The 17,707-nt window shown below is 44.3% G+C and overlaps 1 protein-coding gene across 2 annotated transcripts in view; it reads right to left on the minus strand.

Moving 5' to 3' along the window:
* Il1rl2 (interleukin 1 receptor like 2) overlaps positions 1-16,999 on the minus strand; it is a 32,405-nt gene extending 15,406 nt beyond the window's left edge. The window contains exons 1-6 of one of the 2 annotated variants that reach the window (XM_075980296.1): positions 16,784-16,999; positions 16,063-16,132; positions 15,051-15,285; positions 13,800-13,995; positions 4,643-4,805; positions 1,806-1,877 (exon numbers count right to left, since the gene is read on the minus strand). In XM_075980296.1, the coding sequence (XP_075836411.1) occupies positions 1,806-1,877; positions 4,643-4,805; positions 13,800-13,995; positions 15,051-15,285; positions 16,063-16,120 (724 nt within the window). In that variant the 5' untranslated portion in view covers positions 16,121-16,132; positions 16,784-16,999. Of the gene's footprint in view, positions 1-1,805; positions 1,878-4,642; positions 4,806-13,799; positions 13,996-15,050; positions 15,286-16,062; positions 16,133-16,652; positions 16,736-16,783 lie in introns of those variants that run through there. The other variant, XM_075980297.1, reaches the window with a different exon arrangement.
* Positions 17,000-17,707: the final 708 nt, after the last annotated feature.

The raw sequence follows: 17,707 nt of genomic DNA on the forward strand, positions 1-17,707 counted from the left end.
TCTCCCTCTCTCTCTCTCTCTCTTCCCCTCCCTCCCTCCCTCTCTCTCTCTCTCTCTCTCTCTCTCTCTCTCTCTCTCTCTCTCTCTCTCTCTCCCTTAAGACTATAATTTATCTATTTTTCTGTAGTGTCTTTATCAAAACCCAAAAGAATGGTGTGTGAGAGTCTTTCTGATTTTCCACTTCTATAGTCTTTCCTTGTATCAGCTATAGAGTGTATAAATTTGTTAGCCTCTTAATTAGGTATTATTAGTCTCCCAATCTAGTTCTTTCTCATTTAAAATTCGTTGACTCTTTAAAAAACCAAGAAACTATTAAAAAGCTAAAGAAGAGGACAAATTAATCTGATGTTTTAAAAATCCACTGAAACACCTATAAAAAGTTCAGTACTTGACTATTGAACACTGTTCCTCTGAACATACAAGTTTCAAAGGCCATGTTATCATATTATGTATTTATAGATTCAAAATTGAAATTTGATCACTACATTTCTACTGGCCTCTAATAATGCTTTTGCCTTAACATCTATCTTGATATCAACTTAGTTATATAAATATTCTTGGGAAAATGTTCTCGGTACCTCAGAGGTGGGTGATGCTGAGAGCACCCAATAGGACAGACAGTTGCTGACATGTAAATTTCTATAGTCCCTGTATCCCAGAGGAAAACAGCCTGGTGGAATCATTAACAGAACATGTTAATATCAAGATACTACACTAGTGTTTCAAACTAGTGAAACTAAAAAGTTTTTATTATATTAGAATAGTCTTTTTAAAAAAGTACAAGTGATTGTGGCATTTTAGATAATTTTCTTAGAATAGCTAAGTAGATGTCCAAAGATCCTTCAGTGTAATTATGTTTACTCTCCTTCTTAGAAACTTCAATTCCCCTGCATCTCTTGTGTGCATTAGTGTGTACGTTTGCATACAGGTGGTATGTGTTCAGTTAAGTTCACGTGAGTGTGTGTGTGTGTGTGTGTGTGTGTGTGTGTGTGTGTGTGTGAAGGTCAGGTATAAAACTTTTTTTTTGAGTCAGAGTCTTTAGTCTGGAACTTAACCAAATAAGCTCAGCGGGTTGACCAGTAAGCCCAGGCAAGTTCATGTTTATGCCTTTCCTATGAGCATGTGCCACCATAGATAGCCTGCTTTCTTCACATGGGTTTTGGGAGTCAAATGCTGGTCTCCATGCTCATTCATCCCTTTACCTGCTGAGCTATCTCTCTAGCCCAACACTTTGGTGCACCTCCCGTTGAGCCCAGGCACACTCAGACTTGGAAATCAGACATGTACCAGGGTTGTCTCCACCTTGAACGTTTAATGCATCCACTGAAACAAGTGAGAGCAGTGACCTCTACCCATGGTAACCAAGAGGGTTCCGACAGCTTTACTCTACCCAGTGACCTCTACCCATGGTAACCAGGAGGGTTCCGACAGCTTTACTCTACCCAGTGACCTCTACCCATGGTAACCAGGAGGGTTCCGACAGCTTTACTCTACCCAGTGACCTCTACCCATGGTAACCAGGAGGGTTCCGACAGCTTTACTCTACCCAGTGACCTCTACCCATGGTAACCAGGAGGGTTCCGACAGCTTTACTCTACCCAGTGACCTCTACCCATGGTAACCAGGAGGGTTCCGACAGCTTTACTCTACCCAGTGACCTCTACCCATGGTAACCAGGAGGGTTCCGACAGCTTTACTCTACCCAGTGACCTCTACCCATGGTAACCAGGAGGGTTCCGACAGCTTTACTCTACCCAGTGACCTCTACCCATGGTAACCAGGAGGGTTCCGACAGCTTTACTCACCAGGTTGAACTTCGATGGTGTTGTTTTTTGGATATGAGATATGAGGAATCCTTAATCCAGACGCAGGTTCCTCTGAGAAGAAATCACGCCCACAAGAACTACACATTAGAAGAAAAAAAAAAGATACATTCCCCCAGAAACCTAATGCAATGCCAGTAGTGCTTTGAGAGAAGACCCCATAAACATTGGTCAAGAAGAGTTAAAACCAAGGAGTGTGACATTTGGGATGACCACAGTGTGGCTGCATTCTGCAAAGCTCTTCACTTCGTTACTCATGAGTAGCAGTCGTCACCAACCAATGATGCCACCTACTAGATCACACGTATGTCAAATCCAGAGGTCATTCTAGTCAACGGTTTTCTCATGCTCCTCTTCAAATTCTTCACCACCCAGCCCAACACATGCTCCCTCCTAACTTTCCAAAGCCTGGGCCTCCATCTTCACTTCAGAACCACCAATTCCCTGTCTGTTCTCTAGTCTTGTTAGACCAGCTTAGCCACTAACATCTTGAATTAACATCTAAAGTCCAATGCCCAGGACGTCTTAACTCCAGGACATCCCTCTGAGTTCCAGAGCCGCAGAGGTTATGGCCGATTCCATTTCTCCTCTTGCATACTTCATGCTCAACTTGCTAAAAACCAAATCTCTCCTACACCCGTTTTCTCCTTGAGCTGTCTTGTTTCATGATTAACGTCACCTTCCACCCAGCAGCACAGGCTCAGAGGCCTAGAATCCATGCCTCCTTCCTTCCTCCCTGCTCAGTTAACTCCGAGAGGTGTATCTTCCCCTTTTGCAGATGCTGTGGATGTGTGTGCATCTCCCAACCATCCATGTTACCATGGTGCCTGTGTGGCATCCCACCTGTACTTTGGCACCTGCCTCATAACCACCATCCTGTTCCCAGAGGGAGCATCGGCACGGTGGCCATTTCATTTCAGACGTGAAAAGCACCCTAAGCTGTTCTCATGGAGTCATCCCCGCTGCCTCTTTACCATTGTTCTGAGAAGAAGAAAAAATCCACACTGCCCTATTTGGAACTCAAGTTCCACCCACTCCTCACCCATGACTGATTCTCTAACTTCACCACCTGTTATGATCTTATCAACCCAGGCCAACTTGCCTGTTTCCCAACCCTCATTCACAACATGGCTCCTCTTGCTCTTGGGTCCCCACAGCTTTTTAGTCTTCTATCTGTAAATACGCTGGTCATTCGATCTGTCTTTGAACTCTTTTCTGCCTATCATCATGCAAGCACCTCCCCCGTACTGACACAGCTCATAGTGGACTATTGACTGTCTCTGCCTCCAGTGCCTCTCTGACTGCAAGCTTCATCATGGCAGTACACGGCTGTTTCTTTCCCTCATCATAGAAATTCCCTCGGCTACTCATATAAGGCTAATGCATGGTGGCAGTCAGTCACTCAGTCAATGAATTCCTAGCAGTGTGGGGATCCAAATATGAACAAGACGAGGAGTTCTTTCCCGAAGATGCCATCAGCAGGGAAAACCAAGAGAAAGACAATCACAAACTAGACTGCAATTTGTTTTCTTAATAAAGAGGGAACAAATTAAAATCAAAGACCATCCAAAAATATTACAATGTCATAAGAAATTTCAGCAAAGAACAGTGCAAGGTAAGACAGGAAGAGCCGTGTTGGAAAGAACCAGGCTAAGATCCAGAGAATGACCGGATCTCCATAGTAAAGGGTCCAGCCTGAGTCGCCCTGGAGCAGGCCCAGGTGGGCAGCAGGAAGCCATCATGGGAGCAGATAGCCCAAGGGCATAGCTCCATTAAAGGAAAAGAAAAATAATAAGCTATATTGTGGCAGGATAGCTCTTAAGATGGTTAGAAGTTCAGACATTTACTGATAGACCCTGGGTTTAGTTCCTAGCACCCATGTGTTGGCTCACAACAGATGTAACTCTAATTCCATGGGCTCTGACACCTCTTCTGGCCTCCTTGGTTACAAGGCACGTAATGGCATTTCCAGGCAGATCCCCTTACATAGAAAATTAATCTAAATTTGAAAAACCAAGAAAGCTGTATTTCCTTAGATACAGTAACAAATATCACAGCCATAAAAGAAAAAATACCCATAGGGACAAATTATTCATTCAATGTATATGGAAGGAAAAGTATTTACCTGGACACGTATGGTCACAATTCTGACCCTAATTATGGTTCTAGCCATCCCTGGGAATGTTGAGAAGTTACTGCTTTCCTGGAGCTCTACAAGAATATGCTGGCTTTTTTACCTGAATATTTGAGGCTTTTTCTTTTTTTGGTCTAATCTCAGTGGCTGCTTTACAGTCTGCAGATCACCATACGTCCCAGGAAACTGGGTGCCAGTGAAATAGCACCTAGCATGGCTGCTTCCAGAAGGACTGACTACTCTATCTTGAGCCCTGACACCACGCAAGCAGTTGGTTATCTGGGAAACATATCCAGAGACCCTGAAGCTTCTGTAAAGCTGAAATCAGGAGGTAGGACCACGCCTGGAAAGGTCATCCTCCAACCACACAAGAGTGAGGACGACAGACAGGGAGACGAAGGTAATAGTAACACTGTCTACCGTGGACGCCTACACTTTGCTAAGCACCCAGGGAACTCCCCTATTACACAATCTCTTTCGATGCTCTCCCAGAGTTCTGAACATTCTGTCTTTAAAGTTGGGAGAACTAAGCTGCTTGCCCCCTTGTCTCATTCTCTGGCTCTTTGATCCAATGTGGACATGCTTGAAGGTCTAGTACCCTTCAACGAAACCAATATCCTGAAGCCTGAAGCCATTCAGCTCCCATGAAGCTGAGAACCAGACAACAATACTTAAGTAAACTTACTGATGCTCACAGAGATGTAATTTCGAACCGTGAACTCTCTCCCCAAGTGAGTGAGTCTGGCCGTGCACGCATAGCTCCCGCCGTCCTCTTCCGTGACACTGTTCACAAAAAGCCTTCTTCCTGAAAGAATATACTGCTTCCCTGCTTTAAGCTCTTCACAACCCTAAAGACACACCCACAAGAATTGAATGAGTACTGGGAAATGCTAGTCACTTCATTAGTTAGCATTATTTTAGGAGCTACAGGTAGACATAACTTCCATATTCACATGGGCACCTACAGTCTAAACCTTAGATATTAATGATCTAACCAGAAGACAATGCATAATACATGCCAGATAGATGCTAGATGGATGGGTAGGTGGATGGATGGAGGAAGGATGGATAGACAGACAGACGGAAAGACGAATAGATAAGTGGAATTAGTGAACAAACAGATGTCAATCACTGACAAAAACACTTGACATAAACAACTTGAGACATTTAATGTTCTTGTAGTTTTACTCCTTCATGTTGAGAAGTGTGTGGAGGAGCCCTGGAGAATATACTGTGAGTTCAGGAAGTAGCCTGGATGTCTGCTTTCTCTTTTTTTGTTTATTTCATTTGGAACACAGCCTATGGGATGGAACCACCCACATCCAGGGCAGGTATTTTCCTCTTAATTAATCTTCACTGGAAATGCCCTGACAGACACACCCAAGGGTGTTCTTCCAATTCTTAAGCACTCCTCCATCAAATCAAGTTGACAGTCAACATAGAGAAAGAAAGGGGTGGATACTCATCACTTAGCCTCTTTCCTTCCCTCCCTCCTTCCCTCCCTCCTCTCTCTCTCTCTCCCCCTTCCCCTCCCTCTCTCCCTCCCCAGGAATCTGCCAGTCTCTGGTACAGCACCAACTCCAGCTTTTTTACATGTGTTTATGAGGATCAAACCAAGAGCCTCATGTTTTTAAGATAAACATCTTATCAAGGCAGCTGCCTTCCCTGCTCCCAAAACCTGACTTCATCAAGTTAATCACCTTCACCTCATGAACCCATTTCCGGACTCTTGTCCAGGCCTGTTCCTCTTCCTTTGAGAAGCCCCACTCCACAGAAGGGTTGTTGTCTAATTGAGTCCATTATTTTACTCAAATATTTGAGTTTCTATCTTTGCCAGCACTGTGAGAGATTTCAGCCATGGGGGAATTAGACACAGCTACATTCCTCATGAAGCTAACAGTCTAACAGATAAAATAGATAAAATCCTAGTTCAATAAAAATGTAAGCAAGTGTTACATTCTCTCCAGACTTAACCAGGCACAGATGAGTCCATCCTTATTCTCCACCCAACAAGGAAAATGAATCTACTTTGCATCTAAAATTCAATAAATAATGTCAGAATAAGCATACACTTATTTACAATGTGCAACATCTCTTCCTAGATTTCTTACATTGCTCCAATAGATACTCTGTAAGGAAATGCCAGTTGTCATTTGACAATTGTTCACTGATAGATGGGAGCAACTATTAGGGACTGGATAAATAAAAGCAACAGCCCCTCATAATACAATTGGTACCTTGAAACAAAAGGCATTCGAATGAGTGTTGGGGGATGCTGGGTGTTTTCATAGTTAATAATATCCTATAAAATGGGGCCAGGGAATAAGACACCCACATTTAAATGAGCCCATAGAGCTTAGATTATTGATAACCTACATCTATTAGACGCATTAAAGCTAACCTCAGAAGCACTGAAATGTATCAGTGTTATACTAATGAAAAAAATTTAACAATTACCCGTGGATTAATTTGACCAAGAACAAACTCAAGTTTGAATTATCCTCTTCTCTCCCTGTGTCTTCTGCCTGTAGGTTGTGGTTTGGGGCTTGTCTTTAGTTTGCTGTTATGTGAATTTTGTGGTCTACTTTTTCAGAGTACAGAGTCACAAATTTTGAATGCTTGGACTTCAAAAATCTCTTTCCTGTGTAGACTTGGCTGGAGAGTCCCCGACTAGGCACAATCTGTGCTGGGCTTCATGGTTGAGCACTCTGCCTTCTGAGTCATTTTTTCTTCCATCATTCACATTAACCCTTAACCTGGCTGTGTGAGGGTCCTCTTGCCCCCTTACAGTGACTAATAGTGCCTTTTCCCCAGTTTCCTAAAGTATGCAGACCTTCTTCTGGTTTGATTTTTTTTAATTTCAGGGGGGGATATCTCACTATCAAGATTTAAAGTATAAATAATAACAATAGCAGCCATCTATTGTTTTCCAGTTAGATTGTTATGGAAACACATTATTATAAAAATGTATCTTGTATTCTAAGAGACGGGAACTTTTTTGAAGCATACAGCCAAGGTACTAACACACCTTAAGATCTCTTAAGTGTTAACCTGATGCCTTGCTGTGTCTTCATCCTGTTTGCTTAACCTACCTTTAGAACAATGTAACAACCAACCTTACTTGCCTTGGTTTTCCCATGTATCACCTTTTACAACATAAGCTAATGCATAGTTGTAATTTCTTCAGATTATGTGATCTTCCACACCCCTGGCCCAGAGAGGAATGCATGCATGTATGCATGTCATGGTAGCAAATGCTGGAAGTGTGTAAAGAGGTCTTATACAATAAATACTTAGCATAAACACTGGAAGCAGCATGCCGCAGGCACAAGTTGATAATGGAAAGAATGCCCCAGTGCTGAGTCCTCTGGGGTGAGCTAGAGTCAGTGACCTAATCCCTTGTAAAACTGATAAGGATTCTTGTTAAGTGTCCATCCCTCCTTTCCCACGTGTTCAATCAATACAGAGTAAGGGCCTTTGTTGGAGACAGTCAGCAAGGGACAGAAAGACATCAACCAGGCATAGACAGGCACAGACACAAGGACAGATTCAGACTAATGACAGCACCAAAACCGCAAAGACAGACAGAAGACACGGGGAGAAAAGAGAATTCAAACTTGGATTTGCTCCTGGTCACACTAATCCAATGGTAAGGTGCTGAATTTTCCCTCCCTTATTTGACACCAACACATCTTACCACCTCCAAGGACATCTTTAATGCCTTTAACTCATGCAGGTTGTAAATAATCTAAGCTCTAGGGGGTCATGTAAATGGAGAAGTCCTATCTAGTCATACTTTATAGGATAATGTTAACTATGAGAATACAAAATTGACCAACATGCATGCAAATGCACTTTCTACTCCTGGCTCAGCAAGTGCAATACTTCACAGATGCCAAATGTCCCATAATAGTCTAACTAATATGCTGTGAATATAAAAGTCTGCTGAAGACAAAATCGGTGAGAGGGGTAGGAATCTGATCACCGAAAGTGATGGCAAAAAAAAAAAAAGACTAGCTGAAATGCTGCTGGCAAGAGAAGAAGACGGGAACATCGGTTTCTGAGGGTTCCAATGAGCCATTCCTGAAGACCGGGAAGCTGTTAGATACTGTTGCCAAAGCAAGGCAGAAATACATGACAGCAAGAAGAAAGCAAAAGCCAGTAATGCAGTTTAAATTTGAAACAGGGAAGTTCCATGGCCTGCACTTGATCTGAATGAAGAGATGTGGAAAACAGGAAGGAAAAGCAGTAACAGAGACTTCAGAGTAGAGGTGTTTAATTTGACTGATCTAACAGCGGCACTGAGAGGCTTAGCCACATATGAAAAAGGGCAAATACAAATCACAGAGTTGGGGCTGCGTAGCTGGATCAGTAGTTAGAGCGCTTGCTATGTAAGCTTGAGAGCCAGAATTTGAATCTACAGAAAACCATCTACATGCCAGGTGGGTGTGGCCACCGTGGCCTGTCATTCCAGACAGGGAATCTTTCCCAGGCAGCTCACTAGCAAGTTTCGCCCCATAGGTAAGTGCCGGGTTTGATTAAAAGACCCTCCCTCATTGGCTACCGTAGAAGAGCGGAGGAGGATGCATCTTGACACCAACACCCTGCACACAATTGCATGCCTGCCCATGTGCACCCACACACATGAAAATGGAAAAAGAAAAGCATTGCATAGGGAATTGAAAATGACAATAGCTACACTGAAGCGAGCTGGTGAGGTCAATGGAAGGTTTCACACAGCTGAGAATAAATGGAGCATTCTAGGGAGCACGCCAGGAAGCACGTTCACACAAAGCAACTGAGAACGGGAAAATTCACGTGAGATGTAGAAAAACACATTAAAAACAAAAGGGTTAAACATACATCTAGTTAGAGTCCCAAAGGAGACAGACAGAAAGTAAGTTAAGAGACTACTGAAGGAACTAGTAACTAAGAAACGATGGAGGAAATGCATAATAGCTATAATTTCAAAAGGCATGTGCTGAAGAGATGAGCAATCTCTGTCTCAGCTCCCCAGAGTCGCACTACTAAACTCCAAAATCAAGGAGAACATTTCCAAGGAATTCAGAGATTGAGGCCTATCACTTCAAAAATGGCTGAAAGACAAGAATAAGAAAGGTGACCCTGTCCATGGAGTGTAAAAAATACTGTATTCAAAAACCATTGAATAAAATGTTCAAACTGCAGCGTGAAAATAAATGTCAATCCATGAAGAATATAATAATAATAATATTAAAAGAACATTTTCAGAAAATGAGATAACTCACACTAAGAAAATTCATGAGATGTTAGTTGGATACTTATACATTATAAATAATTATTCTAGGGGTTGGAGACACAGCTCTGTGTAAGGGTTAAGACCACCTGTTGCTGTTTCGGGAGACCTGGTTCAGTTCCCAGCTCCTGCAGGTGAATACACACATCATTTGTAGCTGCAGTTCCAGGGGAACTGATGCCCTCTTCTGGTCTCTATGGTCACTGTAGGTGGTATATATACATGCAGTCAAAATCCTGACACACAGAAATGAAAAATAAAGAAATCTTTGAAAAATGATTCCAGAGATCACACGAGCTCAGAGATACTGATTAAACTAAACATGAAAAGAAAATTCAATGTGTGGAGAAATTCTAGAAGAATATTGATTAGGTATAATATTGCTGTTTAAATGACCAGGAAATTAAAAGCACCAGCTACGGTAGCATATAAACCAAAACTCTTCTAGAGAGGGGTTAAATATTGGCAGTCATTCATTTCCTCAGAAGGTGATAAAAATACTATTTCATATCTAGCAATAATTCAAGGCTGACTGTAGATGAAGTAACCAGCCAATAATTATTGAAGATATCCACTAGGAAATTCGTAAAAAATAAAGATGAATAACAAATGCTTGGGTTTAAAAAAATAATAAGAAGAAAGGAAATAATTTTAAACCAGAATGGTAAATGAAAGCCACCAACATCAGGGGTTCAAAGGTAGCACATAAAGAATCACAGAACACATAAGGAGTAAAAATCCAGCCTAGAGCTTTTAGAGGCCTAGACACCTGCTACTTAAAATAATCATGGCCTAACAGTAAACAAATACAGAATAAGTATACAAGAGAGCCAGCATCCCACCAGCTACCACACAAAGCCTGCTGCTGTTGTATTAGCACCAAAGGGAGGCAAAGCTCAAGAAAAAAGGGCACACGGCAGAATCTCGCTGCAGCAGGAAGCCAAGCAGCGTAACATATTTCTGTAAATAATATCGCAAAAGTTTAGCACAAACATTAATAAAGTCGAAAGTATAGCAAAATCAATAATCCCACTAAATTGTGTTAACAAGTCTTAGTTAAACTACAAGAGAATGGAGGAAGAATTAGCACACTGACTTGCATAAGTCAACCCCACGAGCTCCAATGTCAGTGTTTGTGTTCTCTTCAATACATAAGAAACACGGGCAGAAGCTGAACATATATATGCTGGCCCAAAAAAGCCAGCCTTTAATTCCAAAGTTCTAAAATTGTATAGAACGTACCCTCTGTTGTACTACTCTGTCTCCAAATCAGAAATATTACCTTGAAAAATACCCAAACTGTGACATTTGTGAATTAAGCAACCCTTCAAAAACATCTCGAACCAAAGAAGAAATCACAGGGAAAATGGAATGGTCTGAGCAGGGTGGTCTGAGAGCGATAGATGAAAACCTGCAGAAGTCGACCGAGATGCAGTTTCAAAGGAAGGCACCCCTTAAATCTGTGTGTTAGGAACCCGCGCTTAATGACAGATGAGTCTATCTCACAGTGTTCAGAACATAATAGCAGATTAAAACCAAAACCAAATTAAGTCGTGGGGAGAACTAGGAATTTGATAATGTCAACCAAGAACAAACTAATAAGAGCAGATGTATAAGGAATGCAGTTAGGATTTGAAAACATCTATAAAACCGACGAACTCCTGGCAAGAGTAACGAACCAAGACACAAAAGAAGAAAGTGGGGCTACCAACACGGGAAATTAGATTCTATGAACACTGAAAAGAACATAGAAGTATTTTTTAGTAATATCATCTTAACCTGTCAAAATCAAAATTTCTAACTGAACATAGCATTATAGGATGAAGAGTTCTTTAGCTATTAAAGACAGCTGCATGTGACACTCCAAACTTGTCCTCAGAGGAAGTCCAAGTCCTGGGTGATGTCACTACTAATGTCCACAAGTGTGTAATAGAAGAGCTAATGGGTCTGTTACCGTCTAGACTCTTCCAGAAATCTGAAGCATTTCTAGAGTGAAGAAAACTGAAATTTCACTCTATTGACTTTACAAATCTCATCTGTCCGTGTATTAAAATCTGACATAGCTATAACGCAGGCAACAAGAGCCCAGAACAGCAGCATGCATGTTACAAAAGCAAAACTCTAGAAAAATAAATTCTAGCAAGTTAAATGTGATGGTGTTTACATGCCATGCTGAGGGACTCCAGGAATGGAAGATTACCGTAAGATCCCCAAAGTGGTCTTGTCATTTGTGGTGGCTTAAATAAAAAGAGCCCCTAGAAGCTCATACGCTTGAATGCATGGTCCCCAGTGATGGAATTAGTTGAGAAAGATTGGGAGATGTGGCCTTGTTGCAGGAGGCGTGTCATAGGGGGATGGACCCAGCTAACACTATGCACTTGAGAAAGATTGGGAGGTGTGGCCTGTCATAGGGGGATGGACCCAGCTAACACTATGCACTTGAGAAAGATTGGGAGGTGTGGCCTTGTAGCAGGAGGCGTGTCATAGGGGGATGGACCCAGCTAATACTATGCACTTGAGAAAGATTGGGAGGTGTGGCCTTGTAGCAGGAGGCCTGTCATAGGGGGATGGACCCAGCTAACACTATGCACTTGAGAAAGATTGGGAGGTGTGGCCTTGTTGCAGGAGGTGTGTCATAGGGGGGATGGACCCAGCTAACACTATGCACTTGAGAAAGATTGGGAGGTGTGGCCTTGTTGCAGGAGGCGTGTCATAGGGGGGATGGACCCAGCTAACTTGAGAAAGATTGGGAGGTGTGGCCTTGTTGCAGGAGGCGTGTCATAGGGGGATGGACCCAGCTAACTCTATGCACTTGAAGGAAAAGCTCAATGAAGGACTGATGACCTGACTTATCGGTAAAGCTGCTTGCATCCAAGCCTATGGACACGAGCTCAGTCCTCAGGACCCACATGGTGAAGGGTAAGAACTGAGCGCCACCAGCTGTCTTGACTTAACATTCATGTCATAGCGATAGCGGGTACACATACACACACACATACCATCACCACCAACACCACCGCCACCACCACCACCACCACCACCGCTACCACCACCACCACCACCATCGCCACCATCACCATCACCACCACCGCTACCACCACCGCCACCATCACCGCCACCACCACCGCCACCACCACCGCCACCACCACCGCCACCACCACCGCCACCACCACCACCACCACCACCACCACCATCACCGCCATCACCATCACCACCACCACCACCATCACCACCACCGCTACCACCACCATCACCACCACCACCACCACCACCGCTACCACCACCGCCACCACCACCACCACCACCACCGCTACCACCACCACCACCACCACCACCGCCACCACCACCACCACCACCGCTACCACCACCGCTACCACCACCACCACCACCGCTACCACCACCACCACCACCGCTACCACCGCTGCTACCACCACGCTACATCACATGCATATTCAATTATAACAAGAAAACTTAAGAGGAACAGGCACTATCAGTCATCAGGAAATGTAGTAAAGACAGAACAGGGCAGCCTGCCACATTCTGAAAAGCAAATGCTCCAAAGAGCAGGGCGCTCAGTGACAAAGCAGCTGGAGGGGCAGTGATCAAGCGCCCCGGAGAATGTCACACTGTCAATGGTGCATAAGACAGGGGTGAGGGCATTCATTTCCACGTGCCGCACGAGGAGGTAAAGAGCCTAAGTGAATTTAAAGCATGACAGAGAAGACACACAAAAGGCCAAGGAGGCTTTCTGAAAGGACAAACGGCTCTGCTTTGAAAGACAGACCTCAATGTGTAAAGGTGGTTGTACCTGGTTAAGGTGAGAAAGGGTAAGAGTGAGACCAGACCCTGGAGTGAGAACTAAAACATTTCCACCACTGAAGCAGACGACAGAGAAAAGAGAGAACTAATTTGCCAGTATTGATGAGACCTTCAATAAAATATGCTGTTCCCCCCCCCAAAAAAAAATCCTACCAAAATCCAGAAAAGAGAAAAATAAGATGTTTGAATAATCCTGTCACCACAGAACAAACGATAGGAGGGGATCAACAGATAGAAAACCATAAAGGAAGCTCAGGAGCCAAGTGGCTGGACTGGGGACTAAGACGCAAGCAAAGGGTCCTGTAGCTCATCTGTCAAGACAAAGCCAAGGTTGGGGTGAAAGCAAGATGAAGATGCGCATGAGAAACATCACATTTCAACGGGGAGCGGCTAAGATATAACTGCTAACTTCCACATACAGCATTATACAAGGCTGTGGCAGGCACCGACAGTGGTAGCCAGCTTCCGAGGCCGCGTGTGGTCAGTAACACAGAGCAGGGATGGCGGGAGTGTTTCTTAGGTGTGGTTTCATATAATTCATGATTTTCAAAGCACTGGGACATCAGAGTCATTCAAACAAACCAAGGTGAGTGAAAAAAGATAGCAAGAAGAGCCTTAAAAAAAATGGATAATTGGGGATACAGAGAAGCTAGAACAGTATTACAAAACAATAACAACCATATAGTTTAAAATAATTATCAGGGTTTTTTTTTTGCTGTTGTTGTTCTTTGGTTTGTTTGTTTTTTACCTTATACCACTTTATTGAATCCAAAACACAACTGTCTGGGAAGTCGAGATAGCATGTCAGACTGCCCGATTTTCCCATGGGTAAGAATTGTTGATATTCATTCGGTGGACTTATCCGACTCTCCGTAGAAGAATCGCACCAATGTTTTCTAAAAACGGTTAGGTTTACAGCTATTCGATAACAGCTGTGGCCATCCCTATAAGAAAATAGCAAGTTGAACCAAAGAATTCTTAGGGCATCTCAGTATTCAAGAAGTCATTTTCATATTTTTTCTAATTATTTTCTAGACATCGTACGAAATAACAATAGCCCACAAGCCATGCGTTACCCGAGGATAGGGGGTGTTTGTGCAGTACCGACAGTGGCGTCACATTCAGCATGGCCCAGGAGAGGCCAGTGAACACCATGGGTCTCTGGCACCGTTTCTTTGAAAAGACTTAGACAATGTTCACACTGCATGCACTCATTGCAGCCCCCAAAGTCACCTACACTCACAAAGAAGCATCTGATACATCAGAGGAATGATGAGATATAAAATGGCCGTCTGTGGTCCTTAAAAATGACAACGGTGTGGACATCAGATTAACGGAGATTAAAGGCGTATGGAGCATGCCCAATCTATAGGCGGGAAACCCAAGGTTTGGAGAGATCGCTTAGTTTTTTTGTGGTCAAGCAAGCTATCGTGGGAGTCACAGAATTAGACTTCTCTCTGGCCAAATGTGGTTTACAGGTGGGTTTCACTGACATCTCCCAGGCTTTCTGCCTTTTGAATGCCAGCTTTAAGCAGGTTCCTTACAAAAAGTTTTTGAAGGGGGTGCGTTGTGATCTGGATCTGCCAGTTGTCCTAAAACATCCGGCATTCTGGGGCAATGCAGCGATAGTATTGATACAAGCGCACATTATAAACGGGGCTGGCACTTGAAACATCATTTCAATGAATTAATGCAACTTGCGCTCCAAAACTGATCCATAAATCTGTTCTGCTTTCAAATGTGCTCGCTGGGAGTTGGAAGCCATCCTGCATTTTTGCCTCAATGTACTTTGCCTGGATACATATTCGTGTGGGTTGTGGTGGCTCGCATCGGTCGTTTTAGTTCTTTTAGGGGCTTAGGTAAGTTGGAAACTGGTCTAGGCTATCTAACATGTCTCAAAAACAAAGGTTAATGATACCCTCTTTCTTAACGGATGGAAATGGAAATGGAGAGAGAAGCTTGTGGATTGAATTCGTTTTCCTTTCGATGAGGGACTCACCGGATAACACACTGGTAAATGCCCGAGTCCCCCTCTTCCAAGGGAAGGAACAAGATCCAGGTCCGGTCCTGGTGATTCCTAAGCTGTCTGTTTTTGGATACTGGGCTTTGGTTGGGTACTTTGTGCCATGTCACATTGACTGCTCCATTTGTTACTGAAGGGTATGTACAATTGAAAGCAAAAGGCCGTCCCTCAGAAATGACCTCAGGATGCATATCCGCATCCTTACACGTGCCTAGGGAAAGAAAGGAATGCGGAAGAAATACCATAAAAGAAAACTGGTGTCGTGATTCATTTTAGAAAACATCTTGTTCTGGGTAATGTGAATTTTCATTTGGGAGTTTCCCAAAACAAACTCAGATGTTTAGAAGCAGAATGTTAAGGCCTTCAAATGTACCACGAAGACAGGCCTTCCACAAGCCCCTCCACAAAACCACGGCTTCCCTTTGCCTTTATTCTTCCACCCTTGGTTATCCATCCTCCTCCCTACAGCACCAGCCCCCTCCCCACCGGTCATTTTTTCTGCCTGTACTTTCTTTCAGTCTGTTACTGACTTGCATAAGTGCCATCCTCATCCCACAGAGGACGGTTTTAAAGACACCTTTCTTTTAAAGCCCATTTCTACCTAGTTAGTTTTTCTTAGATATTTGTTCTGTCTCTGGTAACTTTTTTACTATAAAATAACCCTCTATATGAAATAGACGCCACTAGTAACCCACCCTCGTAAGCATTGGAATTGGGTCCACAAGTATTTGCGGACTTCTCCACATCACCTAAGTTAGTCCAAGGTTCCAAGGTGACATTTGGGATTGAGCCTCCAAGAACTTGGAAATGAACTTTTTCTACCCGATTTTTTTGACTTTTCCTACCAGATTATCTGGGGGGAAGAGTGATTAGCAAGGCTGGGGCTTAGCTGATGCCCTGAAGGTAGGTCAGAGGCCTGGAGACAGTGACAAAGAATGTTGCCCACAAGTTGACAGGCCTCTGGGACCCGAGGACTCACAGAACGTACCTGCTTTCACAAAAAGGGGAAGAGCGAAAGACACCCCACAGAGCATCAAGGACAGCATTCCCGTTTGAGGCTACAGGGGGGGAAAGAAGATGATGGGAGAAATAAGGGGTGCAGCTGAGCTGGGCGCACCTTCCCGCAAACATCAAAGCTCAGATTTCTGAGAACCCAGCCCTCCAGGCGGGCCTGTCCCCACCCTCATTCCATAGCACTTTTCTGTGCCAGCTTTCAGAACTCAGGAAACTCAGACTGGCCTGTGGAGGCAACTGGTGGGAGATTTAGTGGCATCGTTCTGCCACTTAGAGCCATCCTACGGCAGCGAGAGCAAGCTGTGGACCCGCCCAGCGTAAGCCTGAGATCCGCCTGTGTCCGCGGAGCTTTCCGGAAACCCCAGAGCCCCGCTGGCCAAGCAGTGATCGCAGGTCCATCTGGGCAGGACGGGTAGGAAGCGGAGAGACTGACCCAAGCCTGAAGACCCTAGTCCACGTTCAGTCCCCTGGGCGGGGACAGTCGCCAAATCGCCCCAATAGGATCGCGGGCTCTGCCCCAAGAGGCGTGCGGGAGGGGGGGAGGGGGAGGGTAGGGCACTCCACCTGCCTATGGGGTCGCAGAGCGCAGGACCTCTTGGAGCAGAGCGGGAACCCCTCCAGGGACCCGATCGTGGTCTGTCGCCATATTCCGCAGCCCCGGCATCACCTCTTCGCCTCGGGCGGAGCAGACTCACCTTTCCGAAGTGGAGCAGGACAGAAAGAACCCAGCCCTAGAGAGATGTTCAGTCGTTTTATTGCCTGATTCCAAGCTAACACGTTCATCTGTCAGGAATGTTGGCTTAAATCTGCTCCAGATGGTCGCTAGAAAGAAAAAAGAAAAAAAAGAAAAGCTTTTCTTTCCAAGCCCATTTGAGTGGTTCTCACATGCGCAGCACTGCCCTAATAAGGACTATCCCAGAAGTAGACGCCGTTCCACATGGCTTCTGTGGAATGGCATGAACCCTCTGACGTCGTGCTAGAAGTTCTGTAAAGCAGACTTCCCACAGGTTGAGAACTGCTCCTGTCTAAACTCGCCTTAAAGCGCTGCTCACCAGCACCTGTTGTCCCAAGGCCATGGGGACACCCCCCAACACACACACACACACACACACACACACACACACACACACGGCACTGATAAGAGGAAAAAGACAGCAAATGTAATCAGCCCACCAGCTTCTTAGTCGGGCATTCTTAAGTGGTCTTTGTGGAGTTAGGGACAGTGGGACACTCAAAAAAAATCACAAAGTCAGTGTTTTCTGTGAGCTGTCCTAAACTGAGTTAAGGTGAGCAGGTGCCAAGCCCTGTGCCTTGCCAGAAGCACCACCCGAGACTTACATTTCCAGGATGATCTCCGTGTCTAATAAGTTTTTTTGTTTGTTTGTTTAAGAATCAACATCTGGACTTGGAATACGGAATAGAAGTGAGGATTGTGTGTTTTTCCATAAACAACATGGTGTTAAGCAAAATAAGAAACGGAAGAAATAGGTGCTACAACTTTCGGCCAATATGGAAGTTACACAAAAAGAACGTGACTTCTGGGTAGACGGAAGGAGCCAGTAAGAGGAGGCTGGATTTCATCAGTGTGAGCCGAATCCCAGTAATGTAAACAATTAGCA

This window comes from Microtus pennsylvanicus, chromosome 7, assembly GCF_037038515.1.
Source record: "Microtus pennsylvanicus isolate mMicPen1 chromosome 7, mMicPen1.hap1, whole genome shotgun sequence".
Classification (NCBI taxonomy): Eukaryota; Metazoa; Chordata; class Mammalia; order Rodentia; family Cricetidae; genus Microtus; species Microtus pennsylvanicus.